At 43.8% G+C, this 19,117-nt stretch overlaps 1 protein-coding gene across 2 annotated transcripts in view; it reads left to right on the top strand.

The window, feature by feature from the left end:
* Positions 1 to 19,117, top strand: part of OXSR1 (oxidative stress responsive kinase 1) — a 105,046-nt gene that overhangs the window by 41,746 nt on the left and 44,183 nt on the right. For both annotated transcript variants that reach the window (XM_049870709.1, XM_049870710.1), the window contains exons 4-5: positions 3,361 to 3,502; positions 16,546 to 16,601. In XM_049870709.1, the coding sequence (XP_049726666.1) occupies positions 3,361 to 3,502; positions 16,546 to 16,601 (198 nt within the window). The remainder of the gene's footprint in view (positions 1 to 3,360; positions 3,503 to 16,545; positions 16,602 to 19,117) is intronic.

Raw genomic sequence — 19,117 nt, 5'->3', positions numbered from 1 at the left:
TGGAAAGTTCAAGTCTGTGGGTCAGACTGGAGGCTTCTCCTGATTCTTGTAGCTGCCGGGACTGGTGAACCCAAGATTGGCAGGTCAGACAGCAGACCTCTTGCTTACAGGCTGTAGAGGCTGACGAAGTCCCAAGATGGGCAGGTAAGCTGCTAGCTCAAGCCGCAAGAACCAGAGGTCAGATGAACAGGAGCCGGGTACAAGATCTGGAGCTCGAGCCTGCAAGCCTTGCCAGAAAGTCGACCTATGCTGAATGCAGGCCGTACCCTCAAGGCAGCTCCTTTTCAACTGATTGGCTACTCACAGCAGATCCTATCATGCAGGTGATCACGTCACATCAGATCTCGTCATATAGGTGATCACATCACAGCAGGTCCTATCATGAAGGTGATCACATCACATCAGATTTCGTCATATAGGTGATCACATCACAACAGGTCCTATCATGAAGGTGATCACATCACATCAGATCTCGTCATATAGGTGATCACATCACATCAGATCTCGTCGTACAGGTGATCACATCACATCAGATCTCGTCATACAGGTGATCACATCACGTCAGATCTCGTCGTATAGGTGATCACGTCAGATCTCGTCATATAGGTGATCACATCACGTCAGATCTCATATAGGTGATCACATCAGATCTCATTGTGTAGGTGATCACATCACAGCAGATCTCGTATAGGTGATCACATCAGATCTCGTATAGGTAATCGCATCACATCAGATCTCATCGTATAGGTGATCATATCACATCAGATCTTGTCATATAGGTGATCACATCACAGCAGATCTCCTCATACAGGTGATCACATCACATCAGATCTCGTCATACAGGTGATCACATCAGATCTTGTCATATAGGTGATCACATCACATCAGATCTCATTGTATAGGTGATCATATCATCAGATCTTGTCATATAGGTGATCACATCACAGCAGATCTCATCATACAGGTGATCACATCACATCAGATCTCGTCATACAGGTGATCACATCAGATCTTGTCATATAGGTGATCACATCACATCAGATCTCATATAGGTGATCACATCACAGCAGATCTCATCATATAGGTGATCACATCAGATCTCGTCATACAAATGATCACACCACAGCAGATCTCATTGTACAGGTGATCACATCACATCAGATCTCGTCATATAGGTGATCACATCACATAAGATCTCATATAGGTGATCACATCACAGCAGATCTCGTCGTATAGGTGATTACATCACAGCAGATCCTATCATGAAGGTGATAACATCACATCAGGTCTCATCATATAGGTGATCACCTCACATCAGATCTCGTCGTATAGGTGATTACATCACGTCAGATCTCGTCGTATAGGTGATTACATCATTACTTGGCTGCCAAACTATATCATAACTTGGCCCAGCCAAGTTGACACACAACCTTAATAGTCACGTGTTGTTTTATAGTCTTTGCCTAGTAAGTTCACTGTTTGTTCTTCCTTAGGGACAGTTTCTGTCATTTTTTAGTCTTTTGCATGGGCCATTCTTTCCTCTTTCTTCATATGCCTTGTAATATTTTGTTGAAACTGGGACGTTTAACTATTTTACTGTGGTAACTATGGAAACCAGCTTCTTCCATTTCTCTAGGCTTTGCTTTTCTTTGTTATTTTTATTTTAGCTCCTTGGAAACTCTGTGGGGGCAGTTCTACTCTGTCCTATAGGGTCGCTATGAGTCGGAATCGACTCGATGGCACTGGGTTTGGTTTTTTGATTTGTATGCTATAGTTCTGTGTTTCAACACCAGGCTCCCCACCTTGGTGCATGTGCCTTGGCCACTTCACCACTGGTTTCCTTGTTTGGGGGTGCTGGCTGTTAGTGTCTCACCACTAGGTTACCTGAGTAGGGGTGCTGGCTGTGCCTTGGAGCACCTGCTGTGGCTGCTTCACTATTAGGATTCCACTGGGGCCCGTGGCTCTGACACGCTGGCTGTGCCCTGCTGGCCGTGCCCGTCTGGCTGTGGTAGCTATCACAGATGCACCACAAGATTCCCTGCTTGGGAGTGCTGGCTGTGTAGCTCTAGCGGCAGACTCCCCACCTGGAGACAACAGCTGTTGCATATCACCACCAGGGTCCGTGCCTGGGAGCGTCACCGTCGCTGCTTCACCACTAGGCTGTCTTACTGCGGGGCCGCCATCAGTGATTCACTGCCAGCCTCCTTGCCTGGAGGTGGTGGCTGTTTTGCTCCAACAGAGACTGCCTGCCTGGGGGTACCAGTCACTGCAGCTGCCCCAAGATAGCCATGCTGAGCTGGGGCGGGGTGGGTGTGGACAGGTGGAGAACCATTGCTCACCCACTGTTCTTTAATATGTTGCCAGTGTTCCTGATGCAGTGCTCACATTGATGCTCCCATCCTTTGACTGGTGTTTAGACTGTCAATTCCACTTATTTTTGCATGTTGTCTTCTAGATTTGTTGTGGGGGGGATGGGAGCACGCGACTGCTTACGCCGTCATCTTGCGCTGCCCTCCGTTCCATACTTCTTGGCACAATTTCTAGTATCAGAGATTGTTTCGTTTTGCATCTCTGACCTTGATGGGCTCTTGTACTGTCGTAAATCTTTTGAATCTCTAGCAAAATGTTTTATTATGGTCATCAGTTTTGGCAGTCATTGTGCTGTGATTTTAATTATGATGTAGGGTCCCACCTTCCCATCTTCAGTAGGAGCGTTGCTTCCTGTCCTGGGAGGATGGGGTTGATAGAGCAATTGTGAAAATAGTTACTGCTATATCTGGGCTGTCGTTTAAACACAACTGCCATTTTTATTCTTTTCGTATTTTTCTTTGCCTGATTTTATTTCTATAATTTATTAATCTAAATAATTTTAGCCCTTAAGTTAGCTTATATACAGATATAATCTTTACTTTCCAAGTATTTCTTCTCTAATCTGATCTTCATTTCAGTATTTTTCTATCTTTATCAGTACAGCACTGCATTCTCTAATCTGATGTTGGAAGCCTACATTGGTTTGCGGTATCTTACAGTAAAGTGTTGTTGATGAGCATGGTTTCCCTAGGGATTCTTCAGAGGTAGTTAAAAATCCCCTGCCACGTCTTCCAAATTCTCATTAGAAGTCTGAAGAAGATGCTGAGGAAGCACTGTTATCTGGGTATTAACAGAATGCTTTCTGCTTAAGATGGAAATTGGAAATAAATTATTAATTTTAAGCTTTGCATTTCCTATATGCTATTTTTTCCTTTCTTTCTTACACAGTTAAGTTTATGAAAAGGTTTGCATGTGTTTTGACTCTAAAGTTACTCTGAATTGTATTGAATGAATTAAACATTTATGGGAAACCGTGTCTTCTGCCTCCAGGGTCTGTTCTGGACATTATTAAGCACATTGTGGCAAAGGGAGAACACAAAAGTGGAGTCCTGGATGAGCCCACCATTGCCACCATCCTCAAGGAAGTGCTGGAAGGCTTGGAGTACCTGCATAAGAACGGACAGATTCACAGGTATGTGAGCGGCAGCATTCTTCTCTGTGGGATCAGTGCAGTGACAGGTGATGTGCTCTATCATGTCATTGAACCCACCGTTGCCACCGTCCTCGGAGAAGTGCTGGAAGGCTTGGAGTACCTGCATAAGAACGGACAGATTCACAGGTATGTGAGCGGCAGCATTCTTCTCTGTGGGATCAGTGCAGTGACAGGTGATGTGCTCTATCATGTCATTGAACCCACCGTTGCCACCGTCCTCGGAGAAGTGCTGGAAGGCTTGGAGTACCTGCATAAGAATGGACAGAATCACAGGTGTGTGAACAACAGCACTCTTTGTGGGATCAGTGCAGTGGCAGGTGATGTGCTCTGTCATGTCGTTGAGGCCGTTCCCCGGCCTCCTGCACAATTAATCATGATCTCTCAGCGTTCTCATGGCTCTTTGTTAGTATCACTAGTTTCAGTACATTGCGGTTAGGTTAAGCTTTATTACTCTGCTATTAAGCATTTAAAAAGAGTCAAGTATGTACTTCAGTCAGACTGGAAAATACAAAAACAGGAAAAATCCGTAAGTTCCTACTAGGAGATAGTCACTGATAACACTCTGGAATATTGCTTTCCAATTTCTTTTATGTGTTTTGAAAAAAGAATATTTAAAATAATACTGTAAATATAATTTTGTCTGCTACTTTTTTAATTAGTTTTGCACTGTGTCTTGAACATTTTCCCTAATTATTAAAAGCTTTTTGTGAACTAACATTTTGAGAGCTGTGTAACATTTCATCATTCAGGTATTACTGGCTATCCAGACCTGTTGAGTCCCTGAGGACAGATTTGCAGGAATTCACATGGCGATAGGTTCTGTGCTGTCCAGATGTTTAGTCCCTGGATTGTGTCTTCCTTCATCTGAGAGTATCTTTTCATTTTCCCTTCATTTCTGAAGACTATTTTCATTGGGTATAGAGTTCATGGTTGACACTTCTTTTTTTCCAGCACTTGGAAGATACGCTACTTGGTTCTGGTCTCCATGATCTCAGATGAGAAGTCTGCTGTCATTTGAATTGGTGTTCCTGCATAGATAATATGTTGTTTTTCTCTGGTTACTTTCAAGATATTTATCTTTGTCTTTGCTTTCCACAAGTTTAATTATGATGTGCCTTGATGTGTATTTATTTGGATTTATCTTATTTGGGACTTGCTAAGCGTCTTGAATCTGTAGGTTTCTGTCTTTCATCAAATTTGGGAAGTTTTCAGCCATTATTTTGTTGAGTACTTTTTCAGCCCCACACACTCTCCTCTCCTGGAGCTCCGATGATACAAATGTTGGATCTTCTGTTACTGTGCCAGAGTTCCTGAGGCTCTGGGTTTTTTTTTTTTTTTTTTTTTGAGTCTCTTTTCTCTCTATTGTTCAGATTAAGTAAATTCTGTTGAAGTGGTCTCAAGTTCACTGATTCTGTTCTGTCTCATCTCCATTCTGCTGTCGAACCCATCCAGTGATTTCTTATTAATTTTGGTTACTGTAATTTTTCAGTGCTATAATTTCATTTGGTTCTGTTTTTATAGCTTATTTGCTGAGATTTTCAATTTATCGTTTGTTTTGAGAATTCATAATTGCATGTTGAAACATTTTTATGATGGCTGTTTAAAAATTCTTCTCAGGTAATTCTAGCCTCTGGTTCATCTCAGTGTTGCCATCAGATAATTGTCTTTTCTTTAAGTTTCTTTAAGTTTATCCTGGTTTCTGGTATGACGAGTGTTTTGTTTGTCGTTTTTTTTTTTAGTTAGATCATGAACATTTTGGATATTAGACTCTTTTTTTGTTTGTATTTTGGATGGTTTAAAACAACAGAGATTTATTGTCTCACAGTTCTGAAGGCTAGAAGTCCAAAATCAAGGTGTTGGCAGGGCCATACCCTCTCTGAAGGCTCAATGAAAGATCCTTTCTTGTTAGGAGACTCTTGATCCCATTTAAAATCATGTACTCAGCTGGCAATTGCTCTACTTTTTGTGGACTGTGGCTCCAGTGAAAATTTGATTGTTGTTCTGCTCTACGTGGTTCACCTGGCACTGCTGGGGCTCCCCTTAGAGACCCCTGCTGTTGCCATATGTAAGCGTAGGTGCACGTCCCCAGGCCTGGCGCCGCCATGTAGAAGGTCAGACCTGGGCCTGTGGAATGGTGAGTGCTTTCCCATACCCACCATGTGGCTGCCTGACAACAGTGGGGCTCCCACTTAATCTCTGCTAATACTCCCTGTGAGGATGGAAGGTGCTGCTGGATGAAGAGTTGGGAGATGCTGGCTGGGCCTGCTGGTGCTGCTGGTGTGGGCAGTGTGAGGTTGCCTGCTGCACTGGGAGTGGGTTGAGGGATAGAGTTTCACATCTGGTCTTCACTGAAACTGCTGGTTCAGGCGTAGGGGGCCTTCCTGCAACTCCAGGTATGGAGGTGGGGGGTGGCGTCTCCTGGGTCTCTGCTAGGCTTCCCCTTTGGACAAAGGGAACAGGCTTTTCTTGGTGGCTTTTTTTGTCTATGCCTGTTGATGGTTCTGGGTTGCAGGACTCTAGTGCCCAATGTGGGATACGTGAGATTAAAAGGAAACCCAGGGGACTTACTGCAAGGCCATTCTTCAAATCCCGAAGTTCCTAGTCACTCTGTCCTCCTCTTTCTTCTTTTAAGTCCTTTTATGATCATTCAGTTATTTCTGGTAATTTTAGTTGTATTTAAGAGGGAGAAGCAGGGAAAAATGAGCCTATGCCATCTCGTTTGGGTCCAGAACTAGTCTCTAGATTTGGAATAGCACCACCATTTTATTTAAATCTATTTTGTTCCTGAGTTTGGATCATTAGTATGTAACGTTAGAGGTGGTTATGTGACATATGTGACAGTTGTCCAAATATTTTATATTTACGTTGTTTTCAGCATTGTGATGAACATCGTCCTCTGGGATTTTTATTTTTTCTTCAAAGGTTCAGATCCTATCTCTGTTACTTACTACCTGGGAGACCTTTGGCAAGTTACTTAACCCGTCTTTGCTTTGGTTTTCTCATCTGTAAGATGAGAATGATAGTAGTATCTATCTCATAAAGTAGTTGCAAAGATTAAATGAGGTAATATGTATAACTGTGGTGCAATGGATTGCTTTTATACAGCCTCTCTTGCCATGGTCTTATTACTGCCACCAAATGATTGCATTGGACCATGCAAATAAGGTGTTTGTGGTCCACCAAGGGGATTGGACAGCTTGCTAACAATGCAGATAAGGTACATGGCACTCTCGTGGGGGTGAGACCATGCAAATAAGGCATATGGAACACTGACGAGGGGATTGGTCATTTTTGCCATCCTGCTAAGCTTGAAACGATCCATCCCAGAGGAGACAGGGAGGGACGTCACTACCCCAAGAAAGAAGAGCCGTGAGTGGAGTGCCGCCTTTGGACCTGGAATCCCTACATTGATAACCTCTTAGATCTAGGAGACAGACAGCTGTAAGTCCGGAGGCGACGGGAAGCAGTGGCAGAGAAACATCGGCAGCAGAACCGGGAGATGGCAAGGTGGGCTTCCTGACACATGGAGTGAGAAAGCTGAGCACCCTTGGGCAGGAGGCTTGCTGACAGAGTGGGATGCCTCCAGGCTCTTGTCAGTGGAGCTAGGCTTGTCGACCTGTGGAGCTAGAGAGCTGAGCACCTTCTGGCTGAGGCTTACTGGCAGGGGGAGTGCCCCCAGGCACCTATCTGTAGAGCTGAAGAGATTTGTGACACTAGCCAGAGCAGGGCAGAGGTGAGGCCTCGAGGCCAAGGTCCAGGGAGGGGCCTGCCTGCGGGCACGTCTGAGAAGAACTGATGGAAGAACTGTGTTCTGTGTGTTCCTGAGCCTGAATTGTAACCTGTTACTTCCTAATAAACCCCATAATCTTGAGGATGGTCCGTGAGTTCTCTGGGCCATTGCAGTGGGTCATTGAACCCAGCAGAGAAGTAGGGAGTGCTGTGGCAGAGTTGGTAGAAGGATTGGAGGGTGGAGGTATGTCTGACCTCAGGAATTAGTCCTGGGCTGTCGGTGCTGATAATGAGTCTCACTTCCACTTTTAAAGTTAGAAGAGGAGGCCACTTGGAATAGTGCCCAGCACACCAGTATCGGTGAGTGCTAGGTGTTATCTGTACCAGAGATCACAGCCTTTTTCTGTAAAGGACTAGCCAGGAAATAGTTTAGGTTTTGCAGGCCAGATGTTCTCTGTTGCCTTTGTATCATGAAGTAGCCACAGATAATTAGTAAGTGAATGTGCATGGCTGTGTTTTGTCTGAAAACAGGCAGTTGGACGTTTCCACCTGTGGGCTGTAGTTTGTCAGCCCCTGATGTATGTGGCTGTAGAAGATTGCCTTCCTCACAAAACAGTCTGGGCGTAAGTGACATCGACTCAGTGTGGCAGCTTCATGGAGTCGGGCTCAGGCGTCTTCTGTTTTGTTGCTCTTCTCTCTGTAAGTTGTTGCTTTTGTCTGTATGGTCCAAGATGGCTTACTCCCACATCCACATTTCAGTGAAGTGGGGAAAGGGGAAATAAAGGTTATGCCACTTCCAGTTAGCAGTGGTTCTCCAAAGGACATGTGACAATGTCTGGAGACATTTTTGGTTGTCGCAACAGAGGGGTGGGGTGTTCCTGGAATCTAGGGGATAGGGGACAGCCCCCAGTGACCAAGAATTATCCGGCCCAAAATGTCAGTAGTGCCGGGGTTGAGAAAACCTGTGTTGAGGGAACAGCTTGGAAGTAGTTTTGTTCACATGACACTTTTGTTCACATAGTGGTTAGAGTGTAAATCACAGTGGTCATATCTAACCTGCTTCGAAGGCTGTGAAACGTTACCTTTCTTCTGAGTGGTCATGTTCTCAGTTAAAATGTCACATTTGTGTGTGTGTGTATGCTTTAATTCTAGAAGGGGGCAGTTAACAGTGTTATAGCAGTATTTTTCCCCCAGAAGATTGCCTGGTGAACGTGGAATCAGGGCTGAGGTAGTTAACTGGGTTATGTTAATTACTGTTACCGAGGAATGTATCCATAGGGTTACGACCATCCAGAAGACTGGGGTCCTCTGTTTTTCAGGGTACCTTTTCCTCTTTACAGTGCTGGAAGTATACTCCCAAGTGTAACCAGACCGTTCCAGGCCTGCTCCGTGTGGCCATAGAGACGTGAAACGGGTGAAAGCGAAAGCAGCAGCTATGTTTGGTTGGCCAAGCAGAAGACCACACCATGACTTTTCTCGCCAAGATGCCTCCCAGAATAGCTCAGGGGGTTTCTATGGGTGAAGTAAATCGGGTCTGGGGTCTTCAGGAACACCTCGAGGTGGGGCTAGCTTGCTGATTGGTCTGGCCTGGAAAGGCATTCCCAGGGCAGCCTGGCCTTTCTGTCCTTGCTCAGTCTAAAAATGGGGGGTCTCTCAAACTCAGTCTTAGGCTCAGATCCCTTGCTTCTGAAAGCCTTCCCCCAATCATGGGCTGATGAAGTTTGGTTCCATGTGGTGGGAGAACAGTTCAGGGGTCACCCAGAGGATTGGCGGGGGTGGGGGCCAGAGGTTAATGATTCTGCAAGTGTCAGAAGGGCCAGATTTGGTCTTAACTGGTTCTGTGACCTGCCAGCCCGGCCTTGGATTTTTCTTATCTTGGCCAGAAGCAGTAAACATACCTCAGTAAGGAGATAGCTTAAAGACAGGGAGTTAGTTCCTATATCACAGAAGGTGGTGGGCCTTTGCCTGTTCAGGATGGCGGGCGTGCTGCTGGTCGCCCAAATTTTTACTCTTTGGCCCTATCCCTTATATAGAATAAATAACACATTATTTTAACTGGATACAAAAAAATTGATTAGGTACAGTTTTAGATGAATTCTCTTGCTGTCGTAAGAGTATACCCTCAGGGTTCCTAGTTTATTTATTCTTCCTTGGAGTCAGTTGCTCTCCTTCATCCCCATGAAAAAAGAGGTCATTTTCCTTTGTAAGACTTAAGCAGTTTGGGAAATTTAGACAACTGGAAAGAATTACTCATTTTTTCCTGTGTGGAGTGTATCTATAGATGACTTATTTCACCTATATTGTATGTTGATCTTTTTTTTTTTTTAATGCTCTTGTTCTAAGAGTAGCCTGGTCAAGGTTTTTTGTTTGTATGTGTTTCGGGGGGGACATGGGCCCTTATGTTTTTCAGTCCATGTTCTCATTACTCATTGAAACCTCAGTGTTGCAGCTTGGTAGTTGTCTTCTTTTAGTCACTTTTCTGGGCTTTTGTTTGCTTATCTGTTTGCCGAAGGATCAAGTTTAAGTGGGTGATTTTTTTTAGACAACACCCTAATCTGAAATTCTAGGTGCTTCTACCGTCTTGTGTCACAGCTTTTAGTATACAGATGATGTCCTGTTGGTTGGTAAGTTGGAAGCCTCAGTGTCAAAGGCTGTGACTTGGAGTTTGATCGTACGTCTTCCCCACGGGGTGGATGCTAGATCTGACGAGATGCAAGGGTCTGCTTGGGCAGATGCACAGTGCTCAGTCCCTCTGGCAGCTGAAGAAAACTGCTGTCTTTTTGGCCCTTTCCCCGTGTTCTCCACCACCATCAAAAAAGAGGCCTCGCACCCTATTGGGCTTACCTTACACCCTATTAGAGATAGCGTGTGCTGTGCTTGGGCATTCAACACGGTCGCTCATGTCAGCTAAACAGTAAATCAGCATCCTTTGAGTGGGGACCAAGTTAACAGGATGCATTGGAAGCTGTCCAGCGTAAGTTCCCCCTGCAGCCTCCCCCTTTTCTCCTGTTATTCACTTCCTGCATTCCTGTGGTACAGTTATTACTATTAATAAACCAACATTGCTATATTATTATTAATTAAAGTCCATAGTTTGCATCGGGCTTCACTCTTTGTGTTGTACAGTGTTGTGGGTTTTGGCAAATACATAATATCATGTATCCACTATTGCTGTACCATACAGAATAGTTTCACTGCCCTAAAAATGCCCTGTGCTCCTGCGATTCATCCCTGTCCCTCTGGCAACCAGTGATCTTTTCACTGTCTATATTTTTGCCTTTTCCACAATATTGTAGAGTTGTTGTCATACAGAATGTAGCTTTTCCACACTAGCTTTTTTAACATAGCAGTAGGCATTTAAGGCTCCTCCATGTCTTTTCTTAGCTTGATAGCTCATTCTCATTCCTTATTGACGAATAATACACCATGGATGTGGAATGGTTGTACCTCAGTTTGTTTACCCATTCATCTATTGGCTCTTCCAATTTTTGGCAATTATGAATAAAGCTGCTGTAAACATTAGTGTGCAGGTCTTTATGTAGACTTACGTCTTCATCTCGTTTGGGTAAATGCCTAGGAGCGCAATTACTGGGTTTATGGTAAGCCTGTGTTAGCTTTGTAATGAACTGCCAGGCTGTCTTCCGAAGTGGCCGTACCAGTCTGCGTTCGCACGGTCCACGTCCTTGCCAGCATTTGGTGGTGTCAGTGTTGTGGGTTTTAGCCATTCTGATAGGCGCAGTAGCTGTATGGCATCGGGCAGATTTGCTGCAAAAGACCTCTTTTAAGTGTTAAAAAGCAACTAAGGTGCGCCTGACCCAAGCCATGGTATATTTTCAGTCACCTCATACGCATGTAAAAGCTGGACTATGAATAAGGAAGATGGAAGAAGAATTGATGCCTTTGAATTATGGCGTTGGCAAAGAATATTGAATATACCGTGGACTGCTGGAGGAACGAACAAGTCTGTCTTGGAAGAAGTACAGCCAGAATGCTCCTTAGAAGGAGGGACCAGCCCCTGGGAGAAGGACATCATGCTTGGTAAAGTAGAGAGGGTCAGCGAAAAAGAAGACGACACTCAGTGAGGTGGATTGACATAGTGGCTGCAACAGTGGGGTAAAGCGTAGCAACTGTTGTGAGGATGGTACAGGACAAGGCAGTGTTTTGTTCTGTTGTCCGTAGGGTTGCTATGAGTCAAAGCTGACTTGATGGCACATAACAACAGTAGGTGTATAGTGATGTCTCACTGATGGTCTTATCTTAATATAGCTATACTAGCTATGGAGCCCTGGTTGCACAGTGGTTAAAGCTTGGCTGATAACCAAAAGGTCAACAGTTCAAATCTATCAGCCACTCTTTGGAAACCCTATGGGGCAGCTCTGCTCTGTTGTATAGGGTCCCTATGAGTCAGAAATGACTCAGCGGTTTGGTAAATATATCTTGTACTGTGGCTTTATGAAGCGGTGTCAGTGCTAGCCCCCAACCTTAAACCCACCCAGTACCTAGGTGTGGATTTTAAAACCTGAGCCCCCTAGGCATTTAGGGCAGTATCCCCATTTAATCTCCCCATAGCTTGCTGCTTTGTTTCTTGTGTCCCTTAAATTCTGAACCTTGAGGACTTCTTTCCTTATTTCATGTTCAGGTATGGGATCTGCCCCCCAGTTAATCCAGCACTTCTTTGTGTTTGCAGCCCAGGAAGGCTGGGTTTTGGGGGAAGGACCTGGGTAGTGGCGATGGAAGTTCTCTGTTAGCAGTCTGCCGTGTTCCTGGAATGGGCATTCTCTGTTTCACACTTCAAATCACAGCTCTCAACCTTGGCTGCACATCGGAGTCGCCTGGGAATCTTGACAAAGTACTGATGCCTGGGTTCTCCTCCAGAGGTTCCTTTAATTGATCTGGGCTGAGCCTGGGCCTTGGGGCTTTTAAAAGCTCCCGGAGGGATCCTAACGTGCAGTCAGCGCTGCGAGCCGCTACTTACGCCTTAGCAGTGACCAACTCTGAGAGGCACTGAGGCTTCAATAGGCTTCGGAGAATGTTGTTTTATTGGAAATGAGAGAAGAATTTTTTAAAATAGGTTTTTCAGCTACTTATGTCTTCAAAGTCCAGTTGTTACTTTAGGTCCATTTCTGTGTTAGCCTGGTGGATCAGGTTGAATAATTTTCCTCCATCTCTATGTTGTTTTCCCCTTGAACTTCTAGACTTCGGAGGCTTTGACCAAGATTGAAGGCTCTCTAAATTAGACTGATGTATTTCTCTCTGTGTCTGCCTACTCAGGTCTTTCTCCCGTTGCAAAGAGGTTAGCTGTAGCAGAAATTCTTGGTATTTTAGGTCAGTTTAAGATGTCTAAGTTAGGGTATTTTCCAGCTTTGGCTTTGGCTGATTGCTTCTCTTGATCTTTTTTCAAGTTTTCCATAAGCTGTGCCTGTCAGTGAGTAATAAACGTGTAACGGATAGAAACTTGTGTTCTGACTGGTGAGAAAGTCAAGCTCAGCTGTGATACTCCTCTTAATTTTAAGAGGAATGTGTGACTATGGGGCAACAGGGACATGTGACAAATGGCACCAGGCTGTCTTGACGCAGAGTGGGTGGAGGATTTAGCCTGTGTGACTGCTGAGCTGCTCGATGGTCGTCATGGCACAGTGGGAAAGATTTTTTAACTGAGGACTGTGTTGACTTACAGATCTTCTCCCTGACAAGGTCGGTTGCCCTGACTTGTGGCAGGACAGAACGTGGAAGGCTTGTTGCCCGGTGAGCCGCTGGGCTCCACAGTGTTCCTCAGCTCTAACTCCCAGAAGCTGGTGTACAGAGTGCACTTTTCATTTTAAAGGGGAAGCGTGGATCATCTGGGGAATTGATCAGGAAAAGTAGTCACCCAGACTGCAGGCTGTACTGAAAATTGATTGTTTTTACTTATGAAAGGCAAAATGGTACAAACTGGTGTATAGTAAAAAGCCTTCTCAGTATCCATGGAGATAAGTCATGTTGGTACTATATGCCCTTGATGAGGAGAAAAAGTGGCATCTTACTTTTGTGGTTTTCTTCCCGATACGCAATAGCAATGTAATCATGAGAAAAGCATCAGACATATCTGAATAGAGGGACATCTTACAAAATACTTGACCAGTGCTCAAAACTGTCAGGGTCATCTAAAACAAGGAAAGTCTGAGAAACGGTCCCCGCCAAGCGGAGCCTGAGGAGACATGTGACTACGTGTGATGTGGGATTGTGAGTAGGCTTCTGGAGCAGCAGAAGGCACTCGCGAAAGCTGAGGGCCTTTGAATTAACGGTAGACCTCAGTTAATAGCAGTGTATCGACACCTGGTTCACTAATTAGGCAGGAGCACCATGCTCACCTAAGATGGGAATAGAGGAACTGGTGCGGGGTATGTGGGCGTTCTCTTTGCAGTTTCTCTGTGAATCTAAAACTGTTCTAAAAAAGAATGCCTGTTAAAAAGGAAAAAAAAGTTCATTCCCCAGTCTCCAGGACCCTGGTCCAAAAGGAACCCCTTCTTGCCGTTTTCTTATGACTCCTCTGAGAGATGTTATGCCTGTACAAATACACAGTAAAACCTGTGAAAGCCAGAACCTGTGTAAGGCAGAAACCTGTCAGAGAAGGAAAACTCAACTATTTTCTGCTAAAACGAGATAGGAAAGTGATAAGACTCCACCCTGTCAAAGGTGGAAAATGAGAAAAACAAGGCAGTCCTGTCAAGTTCTGGCTGTCACAGATTTCCCTGTAATATACGTATCCCTCTCCTTTCCAGTTTAAAAAAAAAAAAAAAAATGGCAGCATACTCTGTATGGTTTTCTGTTTCACTTAAGAATATAAATGGAGATTGTTCCATATGGACACGCCTAGATACGTCTCATAGTGTCGAAGTACACGGACATCCAGAGCTGAGCTGGTCTCCGACAGACGGACAGTCCCGTCTGTTCTTGCTGTCTGACGGCAGTGTGATAGTTTATAGCCCTGACATCAGGAGGTGGAGAGCGGGGATTGGGACCCAGTGGGGGTTGGCCACAGTCTAGTTTCTTTCAGTGTTCAGTTGGTGTTTTCTGTGTTTATTTAGTTATTTTTCTTTCCAGAAGAGGATTGAAACAGGTTGTCACTTAGTTACATGAATCTGTTTGATGAATACCTAGGAACTGTTTATGTCCTATATGATATTATAACTGTATCGGGACTTATAGGTCCTGATCATACAAGTATGTGCAGGTGACGCAGAAGTGTATTACGGTACAGACCCAGGCCTTGCTCTTGGTGAAGTGGGGGAGACAGACCCGAAAGCATGTTCCTACTGAGCTGACACTGTATTCCAGCCTGCTGCACAGCGACAGAGGAGGAAGTGACTCCACTGCACTGGTTATGTTCACAGGGTTGTAGGTGTCACTCCAGATGAGCACAGAAAAGGCTCTCGGGAGTTAGTGTTTGACACAGTTGGGTGGCCTTTGTCACCAAGGAAAGGGAATGTCCTCAGCTCTCTGCTGCTGCTGGCCAGCTTCCGCCCTACTAAGTCAGCCTCTGGGAAAACGTCCTGTAAATTGCTTGGGTTTGTAAGCAGTACAGAATACACGGTAACATGATTTCCTTATTCTGCAGTGTGTTTTTAGGGAAGGCATCCTATACTGTGGTCTGGTGATGTTGCTGCACACTGTTGTGAGACCGTTGTCTGTTGTTCACCATGAAATGTGTCTAAGGATGGAGGCAAAGGAGCACAGAGACAGGGTAGTGTACTTTTCTGTGACTCCTTTTCATGACAGACAAGGCTCTTCTCCGTGAGCTGCGCTTGCTTTCCTCTCTCGTCCAAACTCCAGGGCTGCCTTTCTTTGGTTGACTGAATTGTTTTTAATTTCAGAATGAATACATGAGTACATTCCCATAAGACATTCCAACACTGTTCGCATGACGTGGATTTCACTTCTTTCCACATCCACGTTGCTCTCCGTTTGTGTATGGGAAGGTGTAACCTTAACAGTGTCCTACAAAATGTACTGTTTCCCAGTTTGATTTGGTCACCTATCCGTGTGTGTTGGAGGGTATTTCACGTCACCTGATTCCATTTCATGGATGTAGCGGGATTTATGGAACTTTCTGCTGTTGTTGGTTGTCTAGGTCATTGCCATATTTATTTATTTCCGAGAGTGCTGCATTGAACCCCCTGTGCATCCCTTATACCTCCTGAGAGTTTCTCTAGGTTATCAAGAAATGGATTATTAGCCGTAATAGGGTTTAAGATTTTTTAATCTTACCAGATACTACTGAAACGTTGCATGAAAAACAAAGCAAGTAGTAGATTTGAACGGACAGTACAGTATTGTTGATGTTGAGAAGAACCAACTACCCGCTTGTCAGTCAGCTCCAATTCATGCCCACCCCACGTGTGTCAGAGTGGAACCATGCTCCATAGGGTTTTCAACGGACAATTTTTCAGAAGTAGATCGCCAGGCTTTCCTTCCGAGTTGCCTCTGGGTGGACTTGAACTTCCAGCCTTTTGGTTAACAGCCAAGTGCATTAACTGCACCACTGTGGGACTCGGGGTGTCGTATGTGATAAAGAAAAACAAAACCCAAACCCATTGTCACTGAGTCAGTTCCAACCCATGGTGGCCTTATGTATTACTCCATAGGGCTTTCGTGGCTGTAATCTATATGGAAGTAGATTGCCAGGCCTTCCTTCTACAGGAGGTGGGTTCAAACCACCAGCCCTTAGGTTAGCAGCCAGTCGCAGTATCACCCAGGGGCTTCAGCCATATCACAGGCACATACTTTTAATCAGAGTGAACAGTTGGAAACTTTGGAGAGAATGTTAAACTTGAGAATGATGGTCAAAGAGACTGTGACTTTTTTAGTAATGGTTAGGATTTTATAACAAGAATGTATTCCTGTATTACTGGAGTTGTTAAAGTCAACAATTAAAGCGTAGAGTCTGAATAATTTATACTTTATGCTACAGCCGCAGAGTGATACCTGTTTTCAACTGCGTGTTGACCATTTAAACAAAAAATCCGTATATTTCAAGGGTCACGTTCTTGGGTCACTGTTATCCCAGTCAAGAGTAATCCATTACCTTGGGTTTTCTAGATAATGGCCGTAAGAAGCTACGTCTTATCGTAGCTAACGTTTAGGTTCTGGTACAAGTGTCTTCGATTGCTAAAATTTTATTCTTGGCCTTAATAGAATATTTAAATATTGCCAGTGTCGTTTGAGTAAACAATTGCTTATATGTGATTTCAAAAATAGATTTTTTTTTCCAAAAATAGATATTTTTTATATGTAACTTTTTTTTTTCCTCAAAGAGATGTGAAAGCTGGAAATATTCTTCTTGGAGAAGATGGCTCAGTACAAATTGCAGGTAATTACTAGCCCTTTTTATTTTGATTTACTGATAATTGGATCATATTACTTATTTTCTATGTTTTCCTTAGTTTTCTTTCCTGTTCCTTGGACTGTCTCTGCTTCTTTGAAGCATCTGACATTGACGGACGTGTCCCTGCTGACTCTAAACATACTGTCTGCTGCTCGTCCGTCGTTTCTGATCTTAGACCTTTTTTCTGACGGTTATTCATTCTCTTCCAGCTCTTTGTTCCTTACCCCATTAGGGTCTTCTGATGTGGGTTTTCATGGCTTTCTGTACTTTCCTTTGGAGGGGAAGTAGCCAAGAATTCTCATTGTATTTGAGGATAAATATGCTGCAGGAAGGTGATCAGAGCTACTTCTGTTCTGGGAGAAGGAGTGTTTGCCAGTTAGGAAGAGCCGCCCAGGAGGTGGAAGTGTACTTGGGCAGATTCACAGAACTGGAGGGACAAGAGTTGGCGTCCAGTGCCAGTCAAAGGTAGATACCCTAGTGAAACACCTCCTCCTCCCTGCTGATTCGCCTGAGTGGCTGTTTCCAGGGATAGTCCTCTGGGTGGCTGAGGAGTCCTTGGTCTCACCATGCTAGAACAGCTGGGTGTCTGGGCAGGAGGAAGATAATTACCCAAACCTTCAGTTATTCCTTCAAGTCTTAGAAGCCAATTTAGGTGGACATCTTTCTGTCGTCAAGGTAGGGGAATATTTTACCCAAGCCACAAAAAGCTCTAAGAGGAGAAGGTTGATAAAATTGGCTGCTTTCAAATTAGCAACTTCTATGAGTCGAAATTGACCCGGCAGCAACAGGTTTGGTTTTTTAGTTTTTATTCAAGAGGAGCAGAGGTTTACCGTATTAATAGAGTAAAAGGGCAAGCCACAGATTGAAGAAGATATTCGCAGCAAGAGTAACTGACAAAGGGCTCAAATTTAGAATATATAAAGAATTCATTAAGAAAAAATCAGGTAACCTGAAGCCATGGTGGCTGGATGAACCCCAAAACTGTTGCCCTGAGATAATCTTTAAATCTTATACCAAAAAATATCCCCCGAAGTCTTCTTAAAGCCAAGCAGTAGTTTAGCTTAACTAGTAACAAACGTCAGCTTTGAGCCTGGTACTCTTTTAGCACCTGTCTGTATAGGATCAAAAAGAATAGATGGGAACCGCAGGGGGCCGTGAGTTTATGTCAATGGAGGAGGAACAACTCATAAAAGGAGGATGAGAGTGGTTACACAACTCTGTAATAATCACTGTCTGTCGCTGAATTGTACGTGTAGACATTGTTAAATAGGTATATAAAAAAGGTATATGTTCTGTGTATATTCTCAACACCAACAAAAAATAAGCTTATGGAAAAAAAAGTCAGGTATTCCAATTAAAAAAACGAGCGGAAGGCTGGCATAGACACTTCCCAAATGAAGGACCTCCAAGTGTAAATATAATAAAAGGTGCTCAATCTCATTAGTAATCCATTCATTGCAAAGTAAAATTACGTTGGGATACTACTTTATACCGACTTGCCTGGCAGAAACGTTGGACAGTACCAATTGTTGGTGTGTGTGTGTAAAGCAAGGAAGAAAAACCTCATTCTCTGATTGTGGGAATATAAACTGGCGTAACCATGTTATCTGTTAAGTTGAAGGTATGATGCCCTAACGCTCCGGCTCCTAGTTGTGTGTCCTAGAGAAACTCATACTTACCTGTGCCCTGATGTTCATAATTATTAAAAAGCTCATAACAGTCCAAATGCCCTTCATTAGTAGAATGGATATAGAAATTGCATGATACTGAGTAATGATAATAAATTAATAATAATATTCATTTTTATTAGCAATGAAAATGAATAGACCTATAGCTACGTGCAACATTAGTAGATCATAACATAGAGTGAAAGAAGCCAGTCAAAACAGTATAGACACTGTGTGATTCCATTTTTGTTAGTTCAAAACTAGGCTCAAAACAATTACATGATATTGTTTAGCGATGCAAAATTATGTGGTAAACTAAAGAGAAGCAAGGATGTGAATACCGTAAAAGCCAACATAGTGGTGGCTATGGGAGTGGGGCATAGAGGTGATACAGAGGTTGTGACTGAGAAGGGGTATACGGGGTGCTTCCGTGGCGCCGGCAGTGTTTCCATGGCCTTGGGTGTTTCATGGTTGTGTGTTTTGTACCAATCTATTTAGCTGCATGTTTATGTTCGATACATTTCCCCGTATCTTTTATAATATGTTTGTAACATTTTACCATAAAATAGGTGAAGAGAATGTATTATTATTTACTTTTACTTCCACGAATGTATGCAAAGAGAGAAACAGTTACTTTTCAGACCTCTAAGAGAATCCATTCCTTTTCATATTTCCAGTGGATTAACTATAACAAGACCAGCTAAGGCACAGTCAGTGTGTGAAATATTATGCTTTAGATGAATAAATTCAGACTTTCTCAACATGTAAAACAAGCTATACTTCTGTACCTGAAGGGTTTTATAAGGAGCCCTGGTGGCGCAAATGGCTAAGCAC

This window comes from Elephas maximus, chromosome 27 (genome assembly GCF_024166365.1).
Source record: "Elephas maximus indicus isolate mEleMax1 chromosome 27, mEleMax1 primary haplotype, whole genome shotgun sequence".
Taxonomy (NCBI): domain Eukaryota; kingdom Metazoa; phylum Chordata; class Mammalia; order Proboscidea; family Elephantidae; genus Elephas; species Elephas maximus.
Note: the sequence above shows the minus strand (reverse complement) of the source record. Positions and strands in the feature narration are given on the sequence as shown.